General features: G+C 43.5%; 1 protein-coding gene across 4 annotated transcripts in view; it reads left to right on the top strand.

Moving 5' to 3' along the window:
- Positions 1 to 23,330, top strand: part of PDE6C (phosphodiesterase 6C) — a 47,069-nt gene extending 23,739 nt beyond the window's left edge. Inside the window, exons 5-23 of one of the 4 annotated variants that reach the window (XM_083505851.1) lie at positions 463 to 537; positions 625 to 689; positions 1,981 to 2,047; positions 2,450 to 2,497; positions 3,002 to 3,151; positions 3,595 to 3,738; positions 3,834 to 3,905; positions 13,661 to 13,807; positions 15,120 to 15,227; positions 15,341 to 15,450; positions 16,326 to 16,413; positions 16,643 to 16,743; positions 17,674 to 17,781; positions 17,866 to 17,929; positions 18,693 to 18,767; positions 18,873 to 18,956; positions 19,588 to 19,741; positions 22,382 to 22,433; positions 23,052 to 23,070. In XM_083505851.1, the coding sequence (XP_083361977.1) occupies positions 463 to 537; positions 625 to 689; positions 1,981 to 2,047; positions 2,450 to 2,497; positions 3,002 to 3,151; positions 3,595 to 3,738; positions 3,834 to 3,905; positions 13,661 to 13,807; positions 15,120 to 15,227; positions 15,341 to 15,450; positions 16,326 to 16,413; positions 16,643 to 16,743; positions 17,674 to 17,781; positions 17,866 to 17,929; positions 18,693 to 18,767; positions 18,873 to 18,956; positions 19,588 to 19,741; positions 22,382 to 22,401 (1,680 nt within the window). In that variant the 3' untranslated portion in view covers positions 22,402 to 22,433; positions 23,052 to 23,070. The other 3 variants (XM_083505849.1, XM_083505848.1, XM_083505850.1) reach the window with 3 other exon arrangements.
- The last annotated feature ends 185 nt before the right edge of the window (positions 23,331 to 23,515 follow it).

Here is a 23,515-nt window from a genome sequence, read left to right as displayed (position 1 = left end):
GGTGCCAGAGAAGAGGCATCTTGCCCCCCACTTGTCACACTCGTCTTTACTTGAAGGAAAGGCACATACAAATTGTAACTGAATCATCATTAAAATATAGCTGTGGTCTTAAGCATGCTTACTTGAAAGTTAACTCTGTCAGAAATCAATAGGAGTTACTACTTCAGCTAAAATATGTTTTGGATGGGAGCATTATTTCTCTTTCATAAATGTGGAACAAGCATGCCCCTCCTCGAAAAGCCTTTTGTTTCCCTCTCCCCACTTCCCAATTGTTGCTGCTGCCGCTACAGGAAGCCTACATGATCTTGTGTATGGTGAGTCTACTTAAATCGAATCCACTTCAGCAGGATTCAAGCACCCTAACTGGCCACAAGATCAGAGATGAACTCTTGTCCCCCCTCCCCCAATCCTTGGTGCCATTTTTCAGGGACATTTTGCTCATTCATATGTTACTATTCCCAGGAATTCTATGATGAATGGCCAATTAAACTGGGAGAAGCAGAGCCTTACAAAGGACCGAAAACACCCGATGGCCGAGTGAGTACAATTCTTTCATCTCTCCAAAGCACAGCCTTCTGGATACTATTGACAGATTCTAACATTTCTTTCTCCCCTTGTATTTAGGAAGTCAACTTTTATAAGATTATTGATTACATCTTACATGGAAAAGAAGAAATCAAAGTCATTCCGTGAGTGTTTCCTGCCAGTTTGTTAGATAGTAATTAGTAGAGTGTGTTTGGAACAGGCCCAGATTGCGTGGGGGGGAGCACGAGGGGGGAATTGCTCTGGGTGGCAGGCTAGTGGGGTGGCAAAACAGCATCCCACCCTAGCTTGGTTTTCCTATTTAGAAGAGGCCATAGCCTGCCATGCTGTGTTGTCCTGTTGCCAATGTGGTGTGCCTGTCTATGGCCCACCATGGTGTTCCATCCTTCATTTGCAAGTCAGAGTAGTCTCTGTAGAAAGAAGACTGTCAGTGAGGCTTTGCATGGCGGATGGAAGTGGAGAGAGACGAGGCAAAAGGAGAGGTATCTACTGCTGCTACTGCTCTTTATGCCCCAGGTCTGGGGAAATAGTAAGGATGTTGATGATGGTGATGATAATAATTATATTTATACCCTGCCCTTCTGGCTGGGTTTCCCCAGCCACTCTGGGCAGCTTACAGTACATATAAAAACATGGACACTGCTTTGCTTTGCTCTGCTCTGTTACCTTTTGCTCTTCCTTCCTTCTCCCCCAGGCTCCAGAATTTAGCAAATGGCTTCCTCTGGTGACTTACACTTCACTAAGCCCTTATGCAACCAGTGGCGTAGCGTGGGGGGTGCAGGGGGGGCCGGCTGCACCAGGCGCAACATCTGGGGGTTAGGGTTAGGGGGCGCAAATCCATGGGTTAGGGGGCGCAAATTACTTGCCTTGCCCCGGGTGCTGACAACCCACGCTACGCCACTGTATGCAACATCCACTTGAGGAAGGGAGGGAAGTAGGAAGAGGCTAGGGGTCCAGCCAGAGTCCAAGATGTTTCTTCCTTTCAGTGCCTGCTTTTGCCCTAAGATCTGGGGAGGGGGATTGCAGCTGTGGGCACCATGCAATACCTTCCTGATGTTTCTGTTTAAATGAAACAAGGCACCTTTTCTCTCTCTTTGACACTGACCACGAGAGCAGCTTCTCTCTTGGTGATAAGGGTAGAGGGGTGGGATAGACAGACCAGAATACACAGAGGATGTAATTATTTGAGACAAACCTGAGAACAAGAATATGTGAGGGGGCGCTTTCCATATATTTTTATTAATGCCAATCTTGCTCCCAAACGCTCGGATTCATTACCCACAACATTTTTTTTTTAAAAAAACCCTCTAAAGCCCACCCACCCACACCAACACCACAGTCTTAAGAGCTTAATGGGTGTCACTGGTCACCTTTCAGTTTGTAGATCTGGTACTGGGTTTGGAAGTGCTCAATTTTATCTCATTCTCTTCTTCAAAGATCACCTCCTCCAGATCACTGGTGTCTTGCTAGCGGATTGCCAACTTACGTTGCTGAAAATGGATTTGTAAGTTTCAGGGATTTTTTTTATACAGCTCCATATGTATAGGTGTATTTTGTTTAAATCTTTATATCAGTATGTTTCACAATAATCTAAATATATGTGTAAGGGCTCCTCCCGGGGACCTCCTTATTTGGCATTCATCCGGATTTCCTTGCACAAATTTCACCCAAAGTTTAGATTATATCTGGTATTTATTTTAGGTTTACTTTACCCAGGATCAGTGTATGTGAAGAAGTCTGTAGCCATAACAGCAGGAGCCCCCACCCTGTAGAAGCATCATCTAGAAGTGCCCCCAAGAAGATACAAGCAAAAATACTCTACTTGGCCTGTCTCCTGTAACAGCTGACACCTGACATTTAAATGACACGGCTTCTTTTCATTGTATTTCTCTCCCTCTCTCTCTAGATTTGTAATATGATGAATGCACCAGCAGATGAATACTTCACTTTTCAGGTAGTGTCTTTTCGTTTATTGCATTAACAAGTAAATAATGCTAAGATAATACATCAGCACTAGAGATGGATGAGACAATTCTTGGTCTGCTTTTTCAAGTGAATTGACCTAATTTGCCAGTCTTAGATTATATGTGGGTTGGAATGTAGCAACCAATCAGATCTAAAACATGTATCTTATGTGTTTATAATTGCCCAGAAGAAATAGTATTTTAAGGTAAAATGCATTGAATAGCACAGTAAAAAGTGTGCCATTTACATTTATTGATTGATTAAATTTATATCTTCTGCCCAAAGGAGTCCAGAGTAGCAAGTAATAAAAACATCTCAATGTCAATTTTCTCTCTCTGTGTGTGTTTAATTTGCAAAAAACAGGGCACCCGACATGCAAAACTGACAGGGGATGAAAGTCGACTGATCTATCCATCCATCGTGTTCATACAGGCATTATAGTGCTTTAATACGTGTGTGGTAATGTAATTTCTTTTCTTTTTCTCTTCTGCAGAAAGAAGCTTTCGATGAGACAGGGTGGATTATTAAAAATGTCTTATCTTTACCTATTGTCAACAAGAAGGAAGAAATTGTCGGTGTAGCTACATTTTACAACAGGAAAGATGGCAAACCCTTTGACGAGCATGATGAACAGCTTACTGAAGTACGCTCCAAGTTGCTTGACATTGTCAGGCTACAATCAGACACTGGAGGGAGGGTGTTTTACCATAATTGGAAATTTAAAAGCAAAATACTAACATCTTACACTACACTTCAGTATCTTGGGAAAGTAGTTGGTATGTATACAACCTATCCTGAGCATCTAATATATTGTCATAGTAAGTGTGAGGACTTGGATGTCACTGTTACTTTTATTAACAGAAATTTCCTATAAAAAGTAATAATTTTCTATAAAAGATAATGCCAATGGGTTTGATCCAAAGTAGTGGATAAATAACTTGTTCACTAATTAGTGGTGCTCAAGTGCTAGTGGAAGACGTGTCTGTAAAAGACAGGTGTTTTGCATTATCACAGTGTGTGTGCCTTCCCAGCTGTGCAGAGCAGATGGAAATACCTAAATGTTTTTATTTATTTACTCCGTTTCAGATGCTTACACAGTTCCTGGGATGGTCTGTTCTAAATACCGACACCTATGACAAAATGAATAAGCTTGAAAACAGAAAAGACATTGCTCAGGAAATGCTGATGTATCAGACAAAAGCAACAGCGGCTGAAATTCAGACCATATTGGTGAGTGTGAGTTCACTTGTACAAAAATGAAGTTTGGACATTTTTGTGAGATCAGCTGAACTCAATGGTTTTATTTGCTTTTTTCCCCATTTTAGAAATACAAAGAAAAACTGAATTTAGATGTTATAGATGAGAACTGTGATGAGAAACAACTTATCAAAATTTTGGTAAGTAACTAAAGGCATACTTATATTTGATATGGGACATGGTGTTTGTTGTTTGTTTGGGATGGTGTTAGACTGTCCCCAAAGGATCAGGTACAGAGTCTGAGGATACTCCTATTCTGTCTTTCCTCTGAAGGCTGAGGTAGTTGGAGGCATGAAATGCCTGTTGCAGTTCCACCTGCTTCACCATGTACAGGAATAGCCTGGCCACAGTAACCTACACCCACATTTACTACTGTATTGACTACTGAATGTGCATCCTCTATGTGCATCCTGAAGATGGTTCAAAGATGATGCAGCATGGGTACCAACAAATGGGAGCATGGAACACTGTCACCGAGTCCCATTCAAGGTGTTGACTCTGATATATAAAACCCTAAATGGCTTGGTGCGGGGGGACAGACACCTGATTATATGAAAGAACACCTCTCCCAATACTATCCTGTCCATGATCCTAGCTCGGCTGCAGAAGTGCTATTAGCTGTACTATCATCAAGGGAGATCCAATTAAGTGGAACTGGGCTACAGCTTTCCAATGAGCTTTCTGCTGAGATCAGGCAGGCTACTGCACTGAGTTCCAGCAACAGCAGAAAACACCATTATTTCCCTGAGTCTTTATGCATTAGTTGTACGTGTTAATTTATATTGTTATTCAGAGATGATAAATATTATGAGCGTTGGGTACTGGTTCTAGAGGTTTTAGTGATTTAATTTTGTTTATGTTATTTGTTTAGAGTTATGTGATTTGATGTTGCAACAAGACTGTAACCTTAGGGTGAAGCATGGGATATGAAGTCTAACAAATAAACAAGCAGATAATAGCTCTTGCTCACACTGGGCTTTGCTGCAGTTTTGTGAACTCTGGTGTAGAGGGAAGGAACCATGCCCAAGAAAGCATTTGCAGGGGAGTTTGATGAATTCATTGGAACTACCATATCTGCATGGATCTACATGCTAGGGTACATGACCTTAAAGCAGTACCCTATGCAATATACCTAATAAAGTTAGGGAATCTACAAGGCAAAAAAAAAAAAAAAAGCATTTGGAATGATTTTTCTAAAATGTACTTGGTCAGATATTTACATGGCAAATTCTCAGTGAATTAGCAAGAAATTCTGGGGTGGGTTTTTTCCTTCTGTTTTTCTTTTGTATAACTAGACTCCTTTGATAGAGTCACATGGAATGGCTTTTTTAGCAGGGAACATTCTTTGGTATTCCTGCTCTCTGCTTGTATCACTATTTAGTCTGGATTAGCAGAGGCTGGGGTTGGAAAGGATGAGAGAATGTGGGTGATCCCCGCCCTTTGGCTTGTGATTGGAAAAAATAGCTTTAATTACTTCTACTGCTACTATTTGGTGATGTTACCTACAAGGGAACTAGTTATGTCTCTGCAATTCTCCATCCCCGGTAGAAGTCTACAGCTTTTGCAACTGATGTACTGCACAGCATGGCAGAATGAGCCCTCTCTTGTCCTCATCTGCTTGCTACTACAGCTGTGTGCCTCTCTGTGACTTCATATAGTATATGCTTTGGTAGGACTGTATTGCAGGGAGACACAGGGTTGTTATTGAAAATGGAATCTGTTGTGTATTGAGTCAAAGGATTTTACATCTGTATTATTATTGTCTGTATTCGCATTAGGATAAAGTAACTGCCTTTTGGTTCCAGAGGGTACAGCTACTATTGGTTCATTTAAGCTGCTGTATTTGGATCCTCTGTCTTATTGGTTCCCTCCAAAAGGCAGGACTGTGATTGCCTGATATTGTTCCCTCCAAAATGTATCCTTTCTTGCTAGTTCCCAGTCCCTATAAATGTAGCTTTCCTCTCCCCAGTCTTTAGTCTTGTTGCTTTAATAAAGAAGTGTTACTAGAGAACTGTCTCCAGCATGTTATATCAAGAGAGCTGAAATCACAAACCCCACGTCACAACAACTGGCGACGAAGGTGGGATCCGGAATGCTGAGGAGCGGTTAAACGCAGCCCTGCCTCAGAGTCCGGATTGCAGCTAAGAACAAGACTCACTGGCCAGCTGAGAAGACGACCCTGCCCACAGGACAATGGAGAGTCCAAGGGTATTGGAGCCCTTCCAGCCATCAGAGCCCCACACGTGGGAAGACTACGTCGAACGCTTCGAGTTCTTCGCAGAGGCTCAAGGGATCACCGATGCCAGCAAAAGAAGGGCCACATTCCTGAGCTACTGTGGGCCTGAGACCTTCAAGCTGGCCAAGGCATTGCTTGCTCCAGCGAAGCTAAGTGAGACATCTCTCAAAGATATTCTTGCCTGCCTAACAAGCCACTTGGCGCCTACTGAGACCAAGATGGCTCAGCGGATGGAGTTTCATAAGAGGCAGCAGCATGCTGGGGAGCCTGTATCTGCATTTCTGGCTGAACTGCGGAAGCTCGCTCAGCACTGCGACTTCCAAAATCTGGAAGAGACTCTCCTGGATCGGTTTATCGGTGGTCTGAGCAGCAAGAAAGCCAGAAGACGCATCGTGGCTAAAGAAGAGGTTACCCTTGCTTCAGCCTTGAAGGAGGCCACCGCCACGGAGAATTATGAAAGAGAGGAGCTTGATGCCAGTCGCAAGGCCCCTAAGCCACAGATAGAAGTTGCGCATGCCATGGACGAGCTAGAGGCTACTACGAGCCAGAGCCCAGTCCGTGGGGTCGGGTCAGTGCATCAGGCCTGCACAGTGCACAAAGATCACCGACGCAGGTGCCCAGGTTGTGGCGGAAACCATGAGCGGAAGAGTTGTCGTTTCCGGGATGCTATGTGCCGGACGTGCGGGAAGACAGGTCACATCGCCAGGGTCTGTAGATCGGCGGCGTTGGGAGCGACAGGAGCACCTAGACCGCCCACAGTCGGTCGCATCGCATCGCAGACCGCCCACAGCAACCCATTTTCTAAAGGACTGCCACTACGTAACGGAGATCAACGGGAGGGTCGTGCAGTTCCCAGCACAAGGCAAGGCACACGTCAAGGTGAAGATTGAGGGTCAGCAGTGTGACATGGAGGTGGACTCCGGATCTGGATTCACTATCGTGTCGGACCAGACCGCGAGGACATTCTTCCCCAGGGGTAAGTTGCCCCCTCTGGAGCCCTTCCCGGCAACCTTGCAGTCATACTCAGCGGGCCGCATCCATGTTATGGGAATGTGTGCCGTGAGAGTACAGTTCCGGGACAAACAGGCTGTACTCAAACTGGTGATTGCGAAGGGCAGTCGCCCCAGTCTCCTGGGCACTGACTGGTTCCCCGCCCTGGGACTGAGTATATCAGGGCTTAATTCAATCCAAACCTGCCCTGAGATGAGTGAGGCATTATGCAAAGAATTTGCTGGTCTCTTTAATGGAAAACTGGGTTGTTATAAAGGGCCCCCAGTTGACTTCGAGTTGGGCCCTGGGGTGGCCCCAATCCGACTCAAACCAAGGCGAGTGCCATTTGCACTGCAACCCAAGATCGAAGCAGAGCTGGATAAATTGGTCAAGCAGGGAGTTCTCTCACCCGTGGACTCTGCTAAGTGGGAGACTCCAATCGTCACGCCCCTTAAAGCAAATGGGGAAGTCAGGATCTGTGCAGATTACAAATGCACTATCAATAAGGCACTCAGGGGAAACTCATACCCCATTCCAGTCGTATCACATCTGTTGGCTAAACTGGCTGGGGGCAAGGTGTTCGCCAAAATTGACCTGGCACAAGCTTACCAACAGCTGCCAGTAACCCCACAATCAGCGGAAGCACAGACTATTGTCACACATAAAGGGGCGTTCAGAGTTAACAGATTACAATTTGGAGTTTGTGTGGCCCCAGGGATTTTTCAAGGGCTCATGGAACGTCTGTTAAGAGGTCTGCCGGGGGTCTTGCCATTTTTTGATGACGTTTTGATTGCTGGAAAAGACCCACAGGAACTGGTTGCGCGTGTTCGTGCAGTGTTGCTCAAGTTCAAGGAGGTGGGGTTGCAACTGAAAAAGAAAAAATGCAGTTTTGGGGTGCCAACTGTGGATTTCTTGGGGTTTAAAATTGATGCATCAGGCATCCACCCCACAGATGCTAAGATTAAGGCCATCATCGAGGCGCCACGACCACAGAACAAGACGGAGTTGCAGTCATTCCTGGGACTTATTAACTTTTATCATTCGTTCTTACCCCAGAAAGCTTCGGTAGCTGAACCATTACATAGACTGTTGCAGAAAAAGAATGTGTGGCGATGGGGGCAGGGGCAGCAGAAGGTTTTTGACTCCTTGCGAGGAATGCTGAGTAGCAGGAGCGTCCTTGCTCATTATGACGAGTCAAAGCCTCTGGTCCTGGCATGTGATGCCTCTCAATACGGCCTGGGGGCGGTGCTAAGTCATAGGGAACCGGATGGGTCGGAAAAGCCCATCTCTTTCTATTCCCGTATGTTGTCGCCCACGGAGCGCAACTATGCTCAAATTGACAAAGAGGCACTTGCAATTGTGGCAGGAATCAAAAAGTTCCATGATTATGTGTATGGTCGCCATTTCTACATTGAAACGGACCACAAGCCACTGTTAGGGTTGTTCAACCCGAACAAACAAACGCCACAAATTCTCTCCCCCAGAATGTTACGTTGGTCTATATTCCTGAACGGGTTCCAGTACACCTTGACCCATGTGCCGGGGAAACGGTTGTGCCACGCTGATGCGCTGAGTCGATTGCCCCTTCCTGGCGGGAGCACTGAGGATCCTGCTCCAGCGGAGCACATAATGATGCTGGAAACACTTCCGGGGGCTCCTGTAACGGCTACTGATATAGCTGAGAAAACGAGGAAAGATGCTGTTCTCTCCCGTGTGCTCACTTGGGTGGGGAGGGGGTGGCCAGGTGGTCCGCATGAAGACAAATTCAGGCCTTATGCGACTAGGCAGCACGAGTTGTCCATGCATAAGGGTTGTCTCCTGTGGGGAGATAGGGTGATCATCCCAGCACCACTGAGAAACAGGGTTCTTGAGACGCTTCACATGGGACACCCGGGAATGGTCAGGATGAAGTCGCTAGCCCGATGTTATGTGTGGTGGCCTGGAATGGACCAGAACATAGAACAATGGGTACGAACATGCAAGGCATGCCAAGAGGTGTGGCCAGAAGTGGCCAGAGCACCAGTCCACTGGTGGGAGCAGTCCAGATCTCCCTGGAGCCGGCTGCACTTAGATTTTGCTGGGCCATTCCAAGGAAAGGTCTTTTTGGTTATCGTTGATGCATATTCCAAATGGTTAGAAGTGGCGATGGTCCCTAGCATGGCATCAGCTGCCGTAATCAAGGTGTTGAGGCAGCTGTTTGCAACCCACGGGTTACCTGAGACCATTGTATCAGATAATGGGGCAGCTTTTGTATCCCAAGAATTCAGGGCATTCTTGGCTGATAACTTCATAAGAGGGGTCACATCCGCGCCCTTTCACCCATCCTCCAATGGGCAGGCTGAGCGCATGGTAAGAACAGCCAAAGAATCCATTGCGCGCTTAATGGAGGGTAACTGGTCAGCTCGCATCGCGCGAATGTTATTTTTGCAGCATGCGACACCGTGTACCGCGACGGGCAAGTCGCCAGCTGAGCTGCTCTTGGGTAGGAGACTGGTAACGGTGCTGGATTATGTCCACCCGGATAAAATGCCAAACCGTAATTCAAGAGCAACCCCCCAGGCTGAGACTGACACAACAAGGTATCTCGCCCCTGAAGATCTGGTCTGGGTGAGGAACTATTCACGAGGTTCGCGGTGGGTGGCTGGTGTGGTCACCCGGGCTAGTGGACCTGTGTCCTATTATGTGACCTTGGAAAATGGGCAAGTGTGGAAGAGACATATAGATCAGCTGAGGCGCCGGGCGCTCAGCAGGGAGGAGCCAGATAATTCATCCCTGGCTAACGACGCAGAGCTGCAAGACCAGAGTGAAAATGGCCCAGAGGTGCAGTCACCAGGGGCTTTAACAAATGAACCAGGGTCTGCTAGTCATCACGATGACGAGGTACAGATAGGGGACCCTGAGATGTCTGGGACTCCATCTGTTCCTGATGAAACCCCTAGAGCAGCCCCTCTACCACAGGTAACACCCAATCCAGAACCGGCAACACCTGTTGTCAGGAGATCAAGTAGAAGTTGTAGGACCCCACAGTACCTGAGAGATTACGTCTGCTGTGCTCACTAGGGGGGGAGGGGTGTTGTGTATTGACTCAAAGGATTTTACATCTGTATTATTATTGTCTGTATTCGCATTAGGGTAAAGTAACTGCCTTTTGGTTCCAGAGGGTACAGCTACTATTGGTTCATTTAAGCTGCTGTATTTGGATCCTCTGTCTTATTGGTTCCCTCCAAAAGGCAGGACTGTGATTGCCTGATATTGTTCCCTCCAAAATGTATCCTTTCTTGCTAGTTCCCAGTCCCTATAAATGTAGCTTTCCTCTCCCCAGTCTTTAGTCTTGTTGCTTTAATAAAGAAGTGTTACTAGAGAACTGTCTCCAGCATGTTATATCAAGAGAGCTGAAATCACAAACCCCACGTCACAACAGAATCCACATGTTGAGCATTCTCTCATTTTGTATCATGTATTTGTTATGTATATATGCCAGATTTCCATGGCATCATGTGCTTCTGCACCACTGCCAACTACATATGTACAGTAGAGGTGATGAAATGCACAGCATCCTATCATGGCATAGGGAGAAGAAAAATTAACAGGGAATAGACTTGACACAGAATGCCATTTTCACTAGGAGTCTTCTATAACAAAGAGTTGTGCCCTGAGATTCATTAAGCCATTGGAGGGAATCCTCAGGCTCAGGGGCCAGTTGAATTACAGACCTTTTTATCTGGCCTTCAGGATTCTCCCCAGTTCACACCCCTCCCTGGCATTGATCTGTGTTCTCCTTGTGTTATTTTGCCTGAGCCCTTGAATTGTGGTAATACCTCTTGTTTGCCTGGATAGTGAGGTGTGCGTGTTGAAAACTAAAAATCAGGGTCCCATGTTTCCCCCCACTGAGCTTGTATGTGAGTGAAACATTGGGCTGAAAAACTCTAGAAAATAATGCAGCCAAATTCCTGATAGAGAAGGGCACCTAAATGTAAGGTCTGATCTCCCGTGCACTGCCAAATACAACAGCTTTATCCTATTAGAAAGCTTGGAATCCCAGCTTGCTAATGGGATAAAGCAGGTGTTGCATCTTAAAACTGTCATTGCTCCAGAAGTGACTGGCTCTTGCCCTTGACCTGGGATCAGAATAAATAGAAGAGGGAACCTACTTATTTTGAAAAGAATGATAATAAAAAGGGAGGCATGTTGAGATACTTTTCGTCATTGAGTTTTGCACTCAATATCTCGAGTGGTAAACAGCAGTTCCATTGGCCACAGTAGAATATAAGTAGACTCTGCATTTGGTACAGAAACAACTTTGGTCACCCTGACCCATGACCAGTGCCAGGAGAGGAATTCCCCTGGACTTCTCAATGACTTTTCATACTATGGAGCAGTGGCGGAGCTTCATGCTTTGGCACCAGGGGGGTGGAGAGCAAGCGGGGGCGGCGCTGGCGCACATCCTGGAGGCGTGGCACCCAGTGCAGGCGGGGGGCAGCCGTGATGGCACCCCACCGGGATTGCGCTGCTGGGGGCAGTGCGCTCCCCCCGCACTCTTCTTCCTCCGCCAGTACTATGGAGTGGACCATGATATCCTTCTGGCTAGGCTATCTGGATTGAGAACTGGAGGTATAATTTTACAGTTCTGTTCCTACATGAACAGGCAATTTCAGATGATGACGCTGGGGGACCACTGGTCAGCTCAACAACATTTATACTGTGGTGTTACATGGGACTAAGTCTTGTTCTTTGCTTTTTTATTACCTACCATGAAACCACTGAGTTAGATCACCCAGAGATTTGGGCTGAGGTGCCATCAGTATAAGTGCTACATTGGTGCTTGAGTACAGTAATGGACTGTATGAGGGCCAACAAACCAAGTCTCCATTCATATAAGACAGAGGGGCTTTCTGTAGCATGTTTGTCTATTCAAATGTCCCCCCCGTTCTGGATGGGGTTGTAGTCCCTCTGAAGGTACAGGTTTGCAGTATGAGGATGCTCCTTCCACAGTCTCTGTCACTAGAGGTGCAAGTTTCCACTGTGGCATGAATCCCCTTTTACCAGCTTAGGCTGATTTTCCAGCTCTTGCTCTGGTAACCTTTCACTTAGATTACTGTATGTGTGCAGCTGCAACCACACACATCGCCGCAACTCGGGAAGTGCCCACTCCACCAACATGCATGGCAGCCAGGTACATAACCCCCACGCAAAACAGTAGTTGACTGTAGTTGATAATACGGCTGTTAGACTGCTAAGTGAGACTGGACATTATGATCATGTTGTGCTGGTGTTTTGATAACTGTGCTGGCTCCTAGTCTGTTTTGGGGTGCAGTTCAAAGTGCAGAGTCTTGATCTTTAAAACCATTAATGGATTGAGTCCAGGCTGCCTGAAATATTGTTTATTTCCTGCCCACACTTTGAGATTGTCCTCATCTGAGGCCCCTTGTTTAGGTTCTTCCAGCATCTGACATGTGGTGTGTAACTCTTGGGGGACAAAGCATTTTCAGAGGTGGTGACTCAGCTTAGAATGTTCTCCCCAGAAAAATGCTCTGACAGTTTTCTCGCAGCACATGAAGATTTCTAATTTAATTTTTTTCTTTATATTTTTTGTTAAATTGTTTTATTTGAATATTGTTTTTATAGAGTTGCCGCTTTTAGATTATTTTAATGTACAAATGCTTTTACAAAGCAATGTCCTCTACATCTTTTAGGCTATGCACTGCTCTCCAAATAATACCTGACAGTCTAAGGCAGGCATTCCCAACCTTCAGCCCTCCAGATGTTTTGGATTAAAATTCCTATCATCCCTGACCACTGGTCCTGTTAGCTAGGGATCATGGGAGTTGTAGGCCAAAACATCTGGAGGGCCACAGGTTGGGGATGCCTGGTCTAAGGCTAGAGACATACAATAGTTTGAAAGAACATTCAAAGTGGTGCAAAAGTTTAAAAAAAATTCTACAACATACACTCGTGCGCATGTATTTTGGCCTACTGTTGCCTTTCATCATCAGACAGGTTTTGCAGGTTTTTGAAACAATTCTGTTTTGAAAACCTGCAAAACCTGTTGAGCCAGAGGGGGAAGTTGGATCATTATACACACCAGAATCATGTCACCTTCAACTCTTTAGGGGGGAAAAATAATATTCTCCAGAACAAGGCCTGCCCAACCTGTGACCCGCCAAGCTGAACATAGCCCACCAGTGGCCATTAGCAGCCCATTCAACCTTCGAGATTTGCTCCTTTGCCTGCCACAGCAAAAAAGAAAGAGAAAAGCAGGGTGGCTGGGGTGGGTAGAAGTCAAGCACCTGGCAGCCACAATGCATTTTTTTGGGTGAGCTATGTTCAGTCTGATGGGTCACAATTTGGGCCAGTCTGATCTAAACAATATATACCTTGTGATCTAAGTGCATCTAACTGGATGGCAAATCTAACTGGATCTAACCAATGCATAAACATACGCCTCCCCACCTTAAAAATAATTTGGAGGTATTAAGCAACTTAGTATGCAATGCTGATTTTTCTAGAACTGTTGCTTGAAACATGAGAGATCTGTATATTCATGGTGGTTTTGATTCCAAAGTGTTGGCATGGCAACCCTCCCACGGAAGCTGAAGACAGAAAAATTATCTCCGCCTAATCCCTTGTGACATGTCAAACTGATGGGGTTTTGTTTGGTTTTCCCAACAGAAAGAGGAATTGCCTGAACCAAAGGATGTAGAACTTTATGAATTTCGCTTCAGTGACTTCCCCGTTACAGAACATGAGTTGATCAAGTGTGGGATACGGATGTTCTTTGAGATAAATGTTGTGGAAAAGTTCAAAGTACCAGCAGAGGTCAGATATATTTTGCCTTGTTTCCCTAAGCCTGTGCCATATGAAACAAAGAACATAGCATTACCTTTGCAGACCTAGCGTGCCATTAATAGTCCTAAATATGAGGCAGATCTGCTCTTGTATATATATTCAGCTGTGGTGCGCCAGGATGCACCATTTCATCATGCAAACTAAGCCAGGGAATAGGCGGTGACACAACACAGAAGAGTCAATATGGAGTGTAGGCCTGACTCTATGTCATAAGCAGGCCCACAGGCACCCTCCATCTTATGCAGCTGCTCCTCATAACTGGCATCAGTCAGTCACCAAACAGAATTGCCCTCCCTTTGCATCAGCTGGGTGTCTGGTGCTTTGGAAACTACTTAAGTTGGCTTTGACAAATCCCTACTCTTTCTGATGATGATGATGATTTGTATATTAGCAAATGTAAAGCACAATAAAACACCAAACATTAAAAACTTCCCTATAAAGCCGTCTTCTAAAAGTTGTGTAATTCTTTATTTCCTTGACATCTGATGGGAGGGCGTTCCACAAGGAGGGTGCCACTACCAAGAAGGCCCTCTGCCTGGTTCCCTGTACCTTTACTTCTCACAGTGAGGGAACCACCAGACGGCCCTCAGAGGAGGACCTCAGTGTCCTGGCTGAATGATGGGGGTGGAGACACTCCTTCAGGTATACTGGGCTGAGGCTGTTTAGGCCCAACCTTTACCTATATCATGTCAGGCATAGGGTGGGTGGAGGCGGATTACCCAAAATGGTCTTGCAGGCCAAGATGAGCTGAGAGGGGATTTGACCCTTGGTCTCCCAGGTCACAGCCCCAGACCCTCCAAGTGCCCCTATTTTCCAGGGATGTCCCTGATTTAGAGATGCCGTACCAGTTTCTGATTTGATCCTGGAATGTCCCACTTTTCCTTAGGATGTCCCTGTTTTCATTGGAGAAATGTTGGAGGGTATGGAATTATCTGACCCGAGCCATCTGAAGGCAATCCTGTATAGGGAAGCTTTTTAAAAAATGTGTGATGTTTTATTATGTTATTATATATGTTGGAAGCTGCCCAGAATGGCTAGGGCAATCATGTGTGGGGTATAAATTGTAAAATTATCGCTATGGCATGGGACGTCCCTATTTTCATTGGAGAAATGTTGGAGGGTATGTAGTCTAGTATTCTGTTAACGCTACGCTGACACAAAATCAGGATTAATCTCAACTTTATTATAGTACAACCAATTTTATAGCTGTGGCAAAATAGCTTCGTATTTTGTTTACAAGACTTAAAAGTACAGAGAATCAAGTGTGTTTAATTTGCCACAGGTGCTTACAAGGTGGATGTACACTGTGAGAAAAGGCTATCGCGATATCACTTACCACAACTGGCGGCATGGATTCAACGTTGGGCAGACCATGTTCACCCTTTTGATGGTATCTTTTGTTTCTCTGGATCTATGCCTAAATTTGTTTTTCATTTGTAACACACCTGTAGATGCGTTATTTATTTATTTATTTATTTATTTAAAACCCTTCTCTTTCTATAGACAGGTAGAATAAAGAAATATTATACGGACCTAGAAGCCTTTGCTATGGTATCTGCAGCTTTTTGCCATGACATTGATCACAGAGGGACCAACAACTTGTATCAAATGAAGTAAGTGGTGTTTGTTGACATATACATCTGGAACAACTGTCTTAAAAGTAGGGAACATGATTGGATGGCGGTGAAAAGAAATTGCCATTATCTAAAGCAGCCAGTTCAACTTAGTGCCTAATGGATCAGACCATATATGCATCTAGGCTAGAATCCTCTTTTCTGCAGTGACCAACCAGGCACGTTCTTATGTAGTGGATAAATTTGCTGTAGTGGGAGCAACATGCATCATTTATTGGTCCTCTTGTTCAGATAGCCACTTATTGCAAAAACAAAACACAACCCAAAGAACCCACCACCCACACTTCTATTCCTCCTTTATATCTACACCATGGGTAGGCAACCTAAGGCCTGTGGACTGGATGTGGCCCAATCGCCTTCTAAATCCGGCCCGCGGATGGTCCGGGAATCAGCGTGTTTTTACATGAGTAGAACGTGTCCATTTATTTAAAATGCATCTCTGGGTTATTTGTGGGGCATAGGAATTCATTCATTTTTTTTTTATTTTTTCAAAATGTAGTCCGGCCCCCCACAAGGTCTGAGGGACAGTGGACCAGCCCCCTGCTGAAAAGGTTTGCCGACCCCTGATCTACACAGTTAGTTGTCTGCAACTTCATGGTGGTCAGCTAGATCAGTCAAGGAGGGACAGCTGAACTCTGGGCTCAGCTTATCTCTTTCATGCACGGAAGTTGAGGTCAATAACTATATTACAACAGGATGGACCAGCAGGAAGACATGTTGTTGGTACTCTATGAATGAGAATAGTTTCCCATTAATTAAAAGCAAATTAGTGTGGATAAGCTCTACAGTATAAGTTCATGCTTCAGAAATACACCCTGTGGATTATTTTAAACTATATAATTGTGTTTCATCAGGTCAGCATCTCCACTGGCAAGACTTCATGGCTCTTCCATTTTAGAAAGACACCATCTAGAGTACAGTAAAACCTTGCTACAAGATGAGGTCTGTGTCTGTGTTCAGGTTATTTATTTGTACTTATTTTGCCCAGAAGGTCTGTTATTAGCTACTTTTATACACAACACTACTGCTATCCCTAGTTTTTGTTTTTATTTTGGATGACTAGGAAATACTAAGACAGTTTACTTTAAGTAGATGCATTATTATATAGTAGCATATACACATGGAATAATTTTGTAAGGTGTATTGATTTGCCAAAATCTCAATCTTGCAGAGTTTAAACATCTTCCAGAACCTAAATAAGCGCCAGTATGAAACTGTTCTACATTTATTTGAAGTTGCAATCATAGCAACTGACTTGGCTTTATATTTCAAGTAAGTGCTAAATTATTTTCTACTATAATGCTTCCTTCTTAGGAAAATAATTTAAAATGCAGCTACTGTGGCCATTTTATAATTTTTAAAAACTTTTTTTCTGGGTAGTTTTTTAATGTTTTGAGCCTACTAGATTAAAAATGTTTTTAAGTATTAAAGGTAAAGGTACCCCTGACCATCAGGTGCAGTCGTGACCGACTCTGGGGTTGCGGCACTCATCTCGCTTTATTGGCGTACTGCTTCCGGGTCACGTGGCCAGCGTGACTAAGCCGCTTCTGGCAGACCAGAGCAGCACACGGAAACGCCGTTTACCTTCCCGCCGGAGAGTGGTCCCTATTTATCTACTCGCACTCGAGGTGCTTTCGAACTGCTAGGTTGACAGGAGCTGGGACCGAACAATGGGAGCGCACCCCGTTGCAGGGATTCGAACCGTCGACCTTCCGATCAGCAAGTCCTAGGCTCCGTGGTTTTACCCACAGCGCCACCCGCGGTCCCTGTTAAGTATTTAAGTATTACTTTAACATAAAAGGAAAAACATAAACAATGTCAAAAATACATGCATTTATGTATGGAATGTTTTTTTGTCTGTGTCTCATCATGTGAAAAAAAACTTAGTCAGATACCCTGTACAGTACACTGTGTACATGTTGGTGCATATTTAAACTAAAGGATACCTGAAAAGTGATGATAATGTGATTCCATTGTTAATCTTAGCAAAGGTTTACCTGACAGGGTTAGTCCATTAGGTCATTACTGCAATTACAAGCCCAACGTAATTAACTTTAGTGCCTATTATCCATCAGGGTTTCTTGCTGTTTGGCCTCATAATTCCATTTCAGAGGCCCATGTTGGGCTCCAGGACAGTAAAATTCCCAAGTAGGCTGTAAAAGGGACCATGCGTGCATTGTAAAAGTCACCGTATTTCCACAGGAAAAGAACTATGTTTCAAAAGATTGTGGATGCAATTGAAAAGATGGAAAAAGAAGAGGAAGCAATTAAATATATATCTATGGACCCGACCAAAAAGGAAGTAATAATGTAGGTCAATTTCATTTTACCCTTCCTCCATTAAAGCTAGTACTGTTTTTCCTCCTCCTATAAATCTATTATCTTTATTTAAAGGGCGATGATGATGACTGGCTGTGACTTGTCTGCTATCACTAAACCTTGGGAGGTGCAAAGTAAGGTGAGCATCTTCAGAATCAAGTTTGACGTAATTTTTATTGAGAGAAAATACACAAGGCTTTTATTTCAGTAATATCTAGATATACGTTTGATGCTGAAGCATGTGAAGATGTTTATTGATTTCCAGATTTGTTCCCTATTCTTTTTCCAAAACGAGCTTACCATAACAATAATAAAACAGGAATTCAACAGCTTTAAGAAGTTCAGAAGAGCAGATCCTGCTGATCAGACCAAGGGTCCGTCTGGCCCAAGCACTCTGCAAAGCCCTCAAGCAGATGGTCTTTGCCATCCCAAGCAACTGGTGTTCAGACAGATGTAGGCTCTGGCTCTGAGCTAAGAGCTAAGGCCAATCATTCAGGTTTGATCATATTTTAAAGCCATCTAAACCATTGGCCATAACCATCTCTTGCAGCAGTGAATGCCATCAGTTAGTGAGTTCCAGAGGGCAGTGAGTAGACAGCATACCATTCATTTCCAGCTATAGATACTGCAGTAACATATTAAATACTTGTAGAATGCATTCCCACCTTCTTCGCTGTGATACATTTCAATTCAGAGTTGGATTCAGGACATGTTTGTGGTATTCCAAAATGATCAGAATGTGTGGCAAATATATCTTATTGGTCATTTTTAAAGAGTTATTACTATGATGGCAAAAACACATTCTTCTGCTACTTTTTCTGTGGAACAGGTTGAATACTCTTTTAGGTTACAATTGCTGTTTAATCTTGGATCTTTCAATAGAAGCCATTATTCATTCCTAGGTTGCCATCATGGTTGCAAATGAATTCTGGGAGCAAGGTGATCTTGAACGAACTGTCCTACAGCAACAGCCAATTGTAAGTGTTTCGTTGTAATTATATTATCTATTATATTGTTTTGTTTTAAAAACAAAGACTTCCAAGTATTTCAACTGACTATATCTGCTCCATTCATTTTTTTAGCCTATGATGGACAGGAACAAAGGTGAAGAACTGCCCAAGCTTCAAGTTGGTTTCATTGATTTTGTGTGTACTTTTGTATACAAGGTAAGACGAATAATTTGAGTGTCAGATTATTCCGTTTTTACAATGTATACCTAAATTTTGAGACGTAAGGAATTGTAAGAGTCAAATATGTATGTTAAATGGTTACAACTGTGCATGTTTTGAACTGTTGAGTCTCCTAAAACATCTCCTACTGGTATTACTCAGAGCTTTTCATATCAGGATGTCTGATCCTCCCTACTTTTAAAAGTTTCCTTTCAATGTAAATAGCATCATTCTTATCGTATACATACACTAAGGACAGAATTAGATTTTCATCAGCAAGTGCATGATTTCTAATCACAAATTTGCCTCTTGGGGCATTTACAGGGGAGAACCCAACACTTTCCCTCATTTGACTGGGAAAGCAAGTTTCTAAGCCAGGCTGAGGGAATTAAACCCCTTCTGCCCATCAACCACTTATTTTTGACAAATGTTACCTTATCCTGGCATTGCGCATCAGAAACCTTCCTGCTAGCCAACTTAGTTCTACCCTGAGATAAATATGTTTGTCACCGCAGCTTGCCAGCTAATGGCCATCTTTAGTCTGCACATGTCAGAAATGTCTGTTACCACTGTAGATGCACCATTTCACCATGAAAGGTCAGTTTACAGATCTGCACTGTTTACTTAGGAATTCTCGAGGTTCCACAAGGAAATTACGCCTATGTTTGATGGTCTTCAAAACAACCGGGTGGAATGGAAGTCGCGAGCTGACGTGTATGAAGAAAAGATGAAGAAGATTGAGGAAGAAAAGAAAAGGCAGGAGGAAGAAGCTGCCAAGAAAGGTTAGGCATATAAAAATGTGTTCCTACATGCATGCACATGCTTGTGCAATTTGGGTAACTTTGGCTGGATTTGGCATTCAAGGCTAAAGTCTTCTGATCAGCACTTAGTGGTAAGTAGGGATGGAATGGGCTGGATTAAGAGATTCCATGAGCTGAGCTCTGCAAATGAAACCTTTGACTCACAGAAGGGGAGAGAGGCAATTTTCAACGGTTCCCCTTTCTGATTGCTACCCCTCCTTCCACCCCACAAAATGTGTTCCAGAGTGCGTTGGGGGCTCTGGAACACCATGGAAGGTGGGAGAAGGAAGGTAGACTTGGTTGAAAGTCATCTCCTCTGCAGCTTTCATGATCAGCAGCCATTAGTGGGACCCTAACCCTTCTGTGAATAGAAGAAACCTCTGGTTTTGCTGCTGGAACACCAAGTTGTCTGGTGCTTACTCTTACCATCTTAGCTCAGTACACCTTTTGCTCAGAGTTCGTCTTCCAGGAAGCACAATCGCAAGTCAAACACCTGTGTTACATGTGCCCCAGTCTCTGAGTGGTAAGAGATTTCAGGAGCGCCAGGCAAACCTCAGGTTTGATTTCCTGAGAATGGAGGTCACTGGAAACTGTGGTGCCACTGCAAATGCTAGATGAGCACTCTGTTGTAGAGAGAGTATACCGGACCAGTCCTGCCAAATGTAGTGTGCAGGAGGAAGCCAGCAGAGAAAGCCCGCAGTGCAGGGGCAAAGGTAGTACACTCTCCCTCCCACCATGAGTTCCCCCAAGCGTTTCAGCAGAGAAAAAAAGCACCTGCGTGGAGAAGGAAGAGAATTGTCCAAGGTACGGTGTGTGTGTGTGTGGTGTCAATCTATTTTACCTACCAGGTCATCAGCTGCTGTATAGGCTGCAATCTGATATCCATTACCTCAGAGGAAGCCCCACTGAACTCAGTGGAACTTACTTCTCCGAGCGGATATGTACATGACTGAGCTGTTAGTGGGGAAAGTGGAAGAGTCACAGTAGCATTAATTGCCAGTTTGAAAATCCTTAGCAAAATCTCCCTTTACACACTAGAGAAATCAACTGGTGTTGTTATCTGTTGAACTAGACATCTATTTCTAGCCTAAGTTCAAGAAGTGAGTCTTGGCAGAAGAAAAAGGAAAATAGCATGAGCAACTGAATCGACTTCATCTTGTGATGCTTTCATAACTTTTTTCAAATGCCTTGTTCCCTATGAGGATACAATACTTTATTTTCATGCTGTTCCTTGCACAAACCTGAGTCCAAAACAAATAGTATCCTTGCCAAAAACAATAGAAAATGCTGTTGTATCAGTTACTCCAGCTGCAACGACAAGTTCACGTTCATGTTTGCCTTCTGAACTTGATATTTCCCAAGTTATTAGCAAGACTCAGAAAAACGCAGTCAGCCCAATACTGCTAAGGAGATCTGCATAAATAAACAGGCTTACCACTTACTAGATTTGGAACTAAGAGTATAGGATGAGGTGCAAGTAAAAAAGTCTATTCATCTGTACTTGACTGCCTTGAATAAGATGCATATTCCAAAGTGCATTCCATTGTGCATGTACATATTCTCATGCAACAAGGTATGTGGTAATACCTTGTGGATACATAGCTAGGGCTACATCAGGGCCAACAGCTAAGCTGGTTTGTAAGAACATAGAAATTGGCACCCTACACAATTCATTTTTTCTTTTAAATGATGAGATGCTTTTGCCTTTTCTCTTCCTGTGAAAAATGTGGATGTGTTTGGGAAAGTGCTTTGGGTCTTTGGTCCTCTGGTCTGCTAATTTTAATTTCAAAAAGAAAAACCGCCTTTAAAAAGCATCTTTTAAAAGTAGGTGAAGACAAGATAACATGGAAAGATTGCTCCTCTAAAAGCTATGAATATATTATTTTTGGCAGGATGTATTTAAAATACTCTGTACAATATTCAAGGATTATTATTAGTCATTACAGTGTTACAGTGAAACAGTAAGCTCACAAAACCAGGGTCTTTATATAAAGAGATCAATGGTCTAAAAATTGTAGAGTAGTAGAAACACTTCAGTTTTGTATATAGGCATGTAAGGACCATTCAGATACTTCACTGATACAACAGTGCAATCCTGAAACATTAGGTAGGCTTACCATCGGAGTTCAATACAGTGGTACCTCGGGTTAAGTACTTAATTCGTTCTGGAGGTCCGTTCTTAACCTGAAAATGTTCTTAACCTGAAGCACCACTTTAGCTAATGGGGCCTCCTGCTGCCGCCGCGCCGCCGGAGCCCGATTTCTGTTCTTATTCTGAAGCAAAGTTCTTAACCTGGAGCACTATTTCTGGGTTAGCGGAGTGTGTAACCTGAAGCGTATGTAACCTGAAGCGTATGTAACCCGAGGTACCACTGTATATGATTTGGATTACACTCATATCTTTGGACCACCTGGTTGTGATGCTGCATTGAATGCTTGCCTTTCAAAATAAAAACAAATTTTATTTGCTGAACCACTACAGTGGAAAGTTCAGAACAGAAAATAAACAGGATGATATGAGATATTACAAAAATTAAGATCAATATTTTGAATATCATGCTGTTAATTATAGGTAAACATTCTAGAGGCTAGGCCACTGATCATGTGACGTGTTTCAATGCAGGTGGAAAGGGTCGAAAATAACCTAGTAGCATGGTGATCCACAGCTTTCAAATGTAAGTTTTCATTCTAATGTTGCTATGTTAATTTACATGAACCAGAAAGCAACAATTTGCTTTACTACAAAGAGAAAAACTATGAAAAATTAAAACCTGTGGAATCATTTGAAAGACGTTGGAAGCAATAGAAAAAGTAGTTTTAGGGTTTGATTTTGAGATTCAATAAAAGTTTTTGGGTGTCCCCCCCCCATGTCATCTGTATTCAGGATAAAAAAAGGTCCACATTTTTTCCTCCCGAAGAGTTCGGAGGATTATATCGACCTATGATTTAATTTTCTGTCTGAAGACCTTTCATCAGCTACAGTTTTGTCAATGCAGTTAAGTATACCTAGTTGCTGAAACTTTCCAGGAAGAGTGGTTCAGTGTGTGTTTGTCCTTTGAAAAGTTTTCATATATTGTGCCATACCTTAGGTGAATAATATTTGGTTATTAGCCATCAAGTTGCTAAATGGTTATTCATCAAATGGCACAATTGCTGATAATGTGTTGAGCTTTAAAATGGCCAAACACACGTGCTTTCATGCCACAAAGTAAACACCTGTAAAATACCTAATGAATACTATTAAAACACACACACATCACCTCAATAACCCTTTGCTTTCTGCTTTTTATTAGCTGAAGCAGCAGCAGCAGCAAAAGGCGGCGGCGGCGGTGGTGGTGGTGGTGGAGGAGGTGGAGGAGAAGAGGGCAAATCAAAAACATGTACAATTTTATAACTGACTTCAATGGCACTAAAAAAAACCATCAAGGACAATATTTCTGCTACAGTGGAAGAAATCTAGGAAGATCTTCAGTGAGCTTGGGGATTTCTCTGAAACATAAAGTAGCATACAGTCCAGTCCTTACTTGTCTGCCATTTCCAGTGGAATCAACAGTGACAGCATTGGGAGGAAACTGAAAAAAAAATCACGACGAATGGATGAAATATAATCAGAGATTAATTTGTACAAGTGGATTATGGGTTCATTTCTTGGGTTGCTGTCACCCTCAATTTATACAGAATGTTTTTTATTAAACGAATTAAAGCTGCAAACTGTCAGGATTTTTACACTATTTTCTGTCAATTTCATATAAGCATC

The sequence above is a fragment of the Podarcis liolepis genome (genome assembly GCF_965112155.1).
Source record: "Podarcis liolepis genome assembly, chromosome: 5".
Classification (NCBI taxonomy): Eukaryota; Metazoa; Chordata; class Lepidosauria; order Squamata; family Lacertidae; genus Podarcis; species Podarcis liolepis.
The sequence above is the reverse complement of the archived record's forward strand: the minus strand, read 5'-3'. Positions and strand labels throughout refer to the sequence as shown.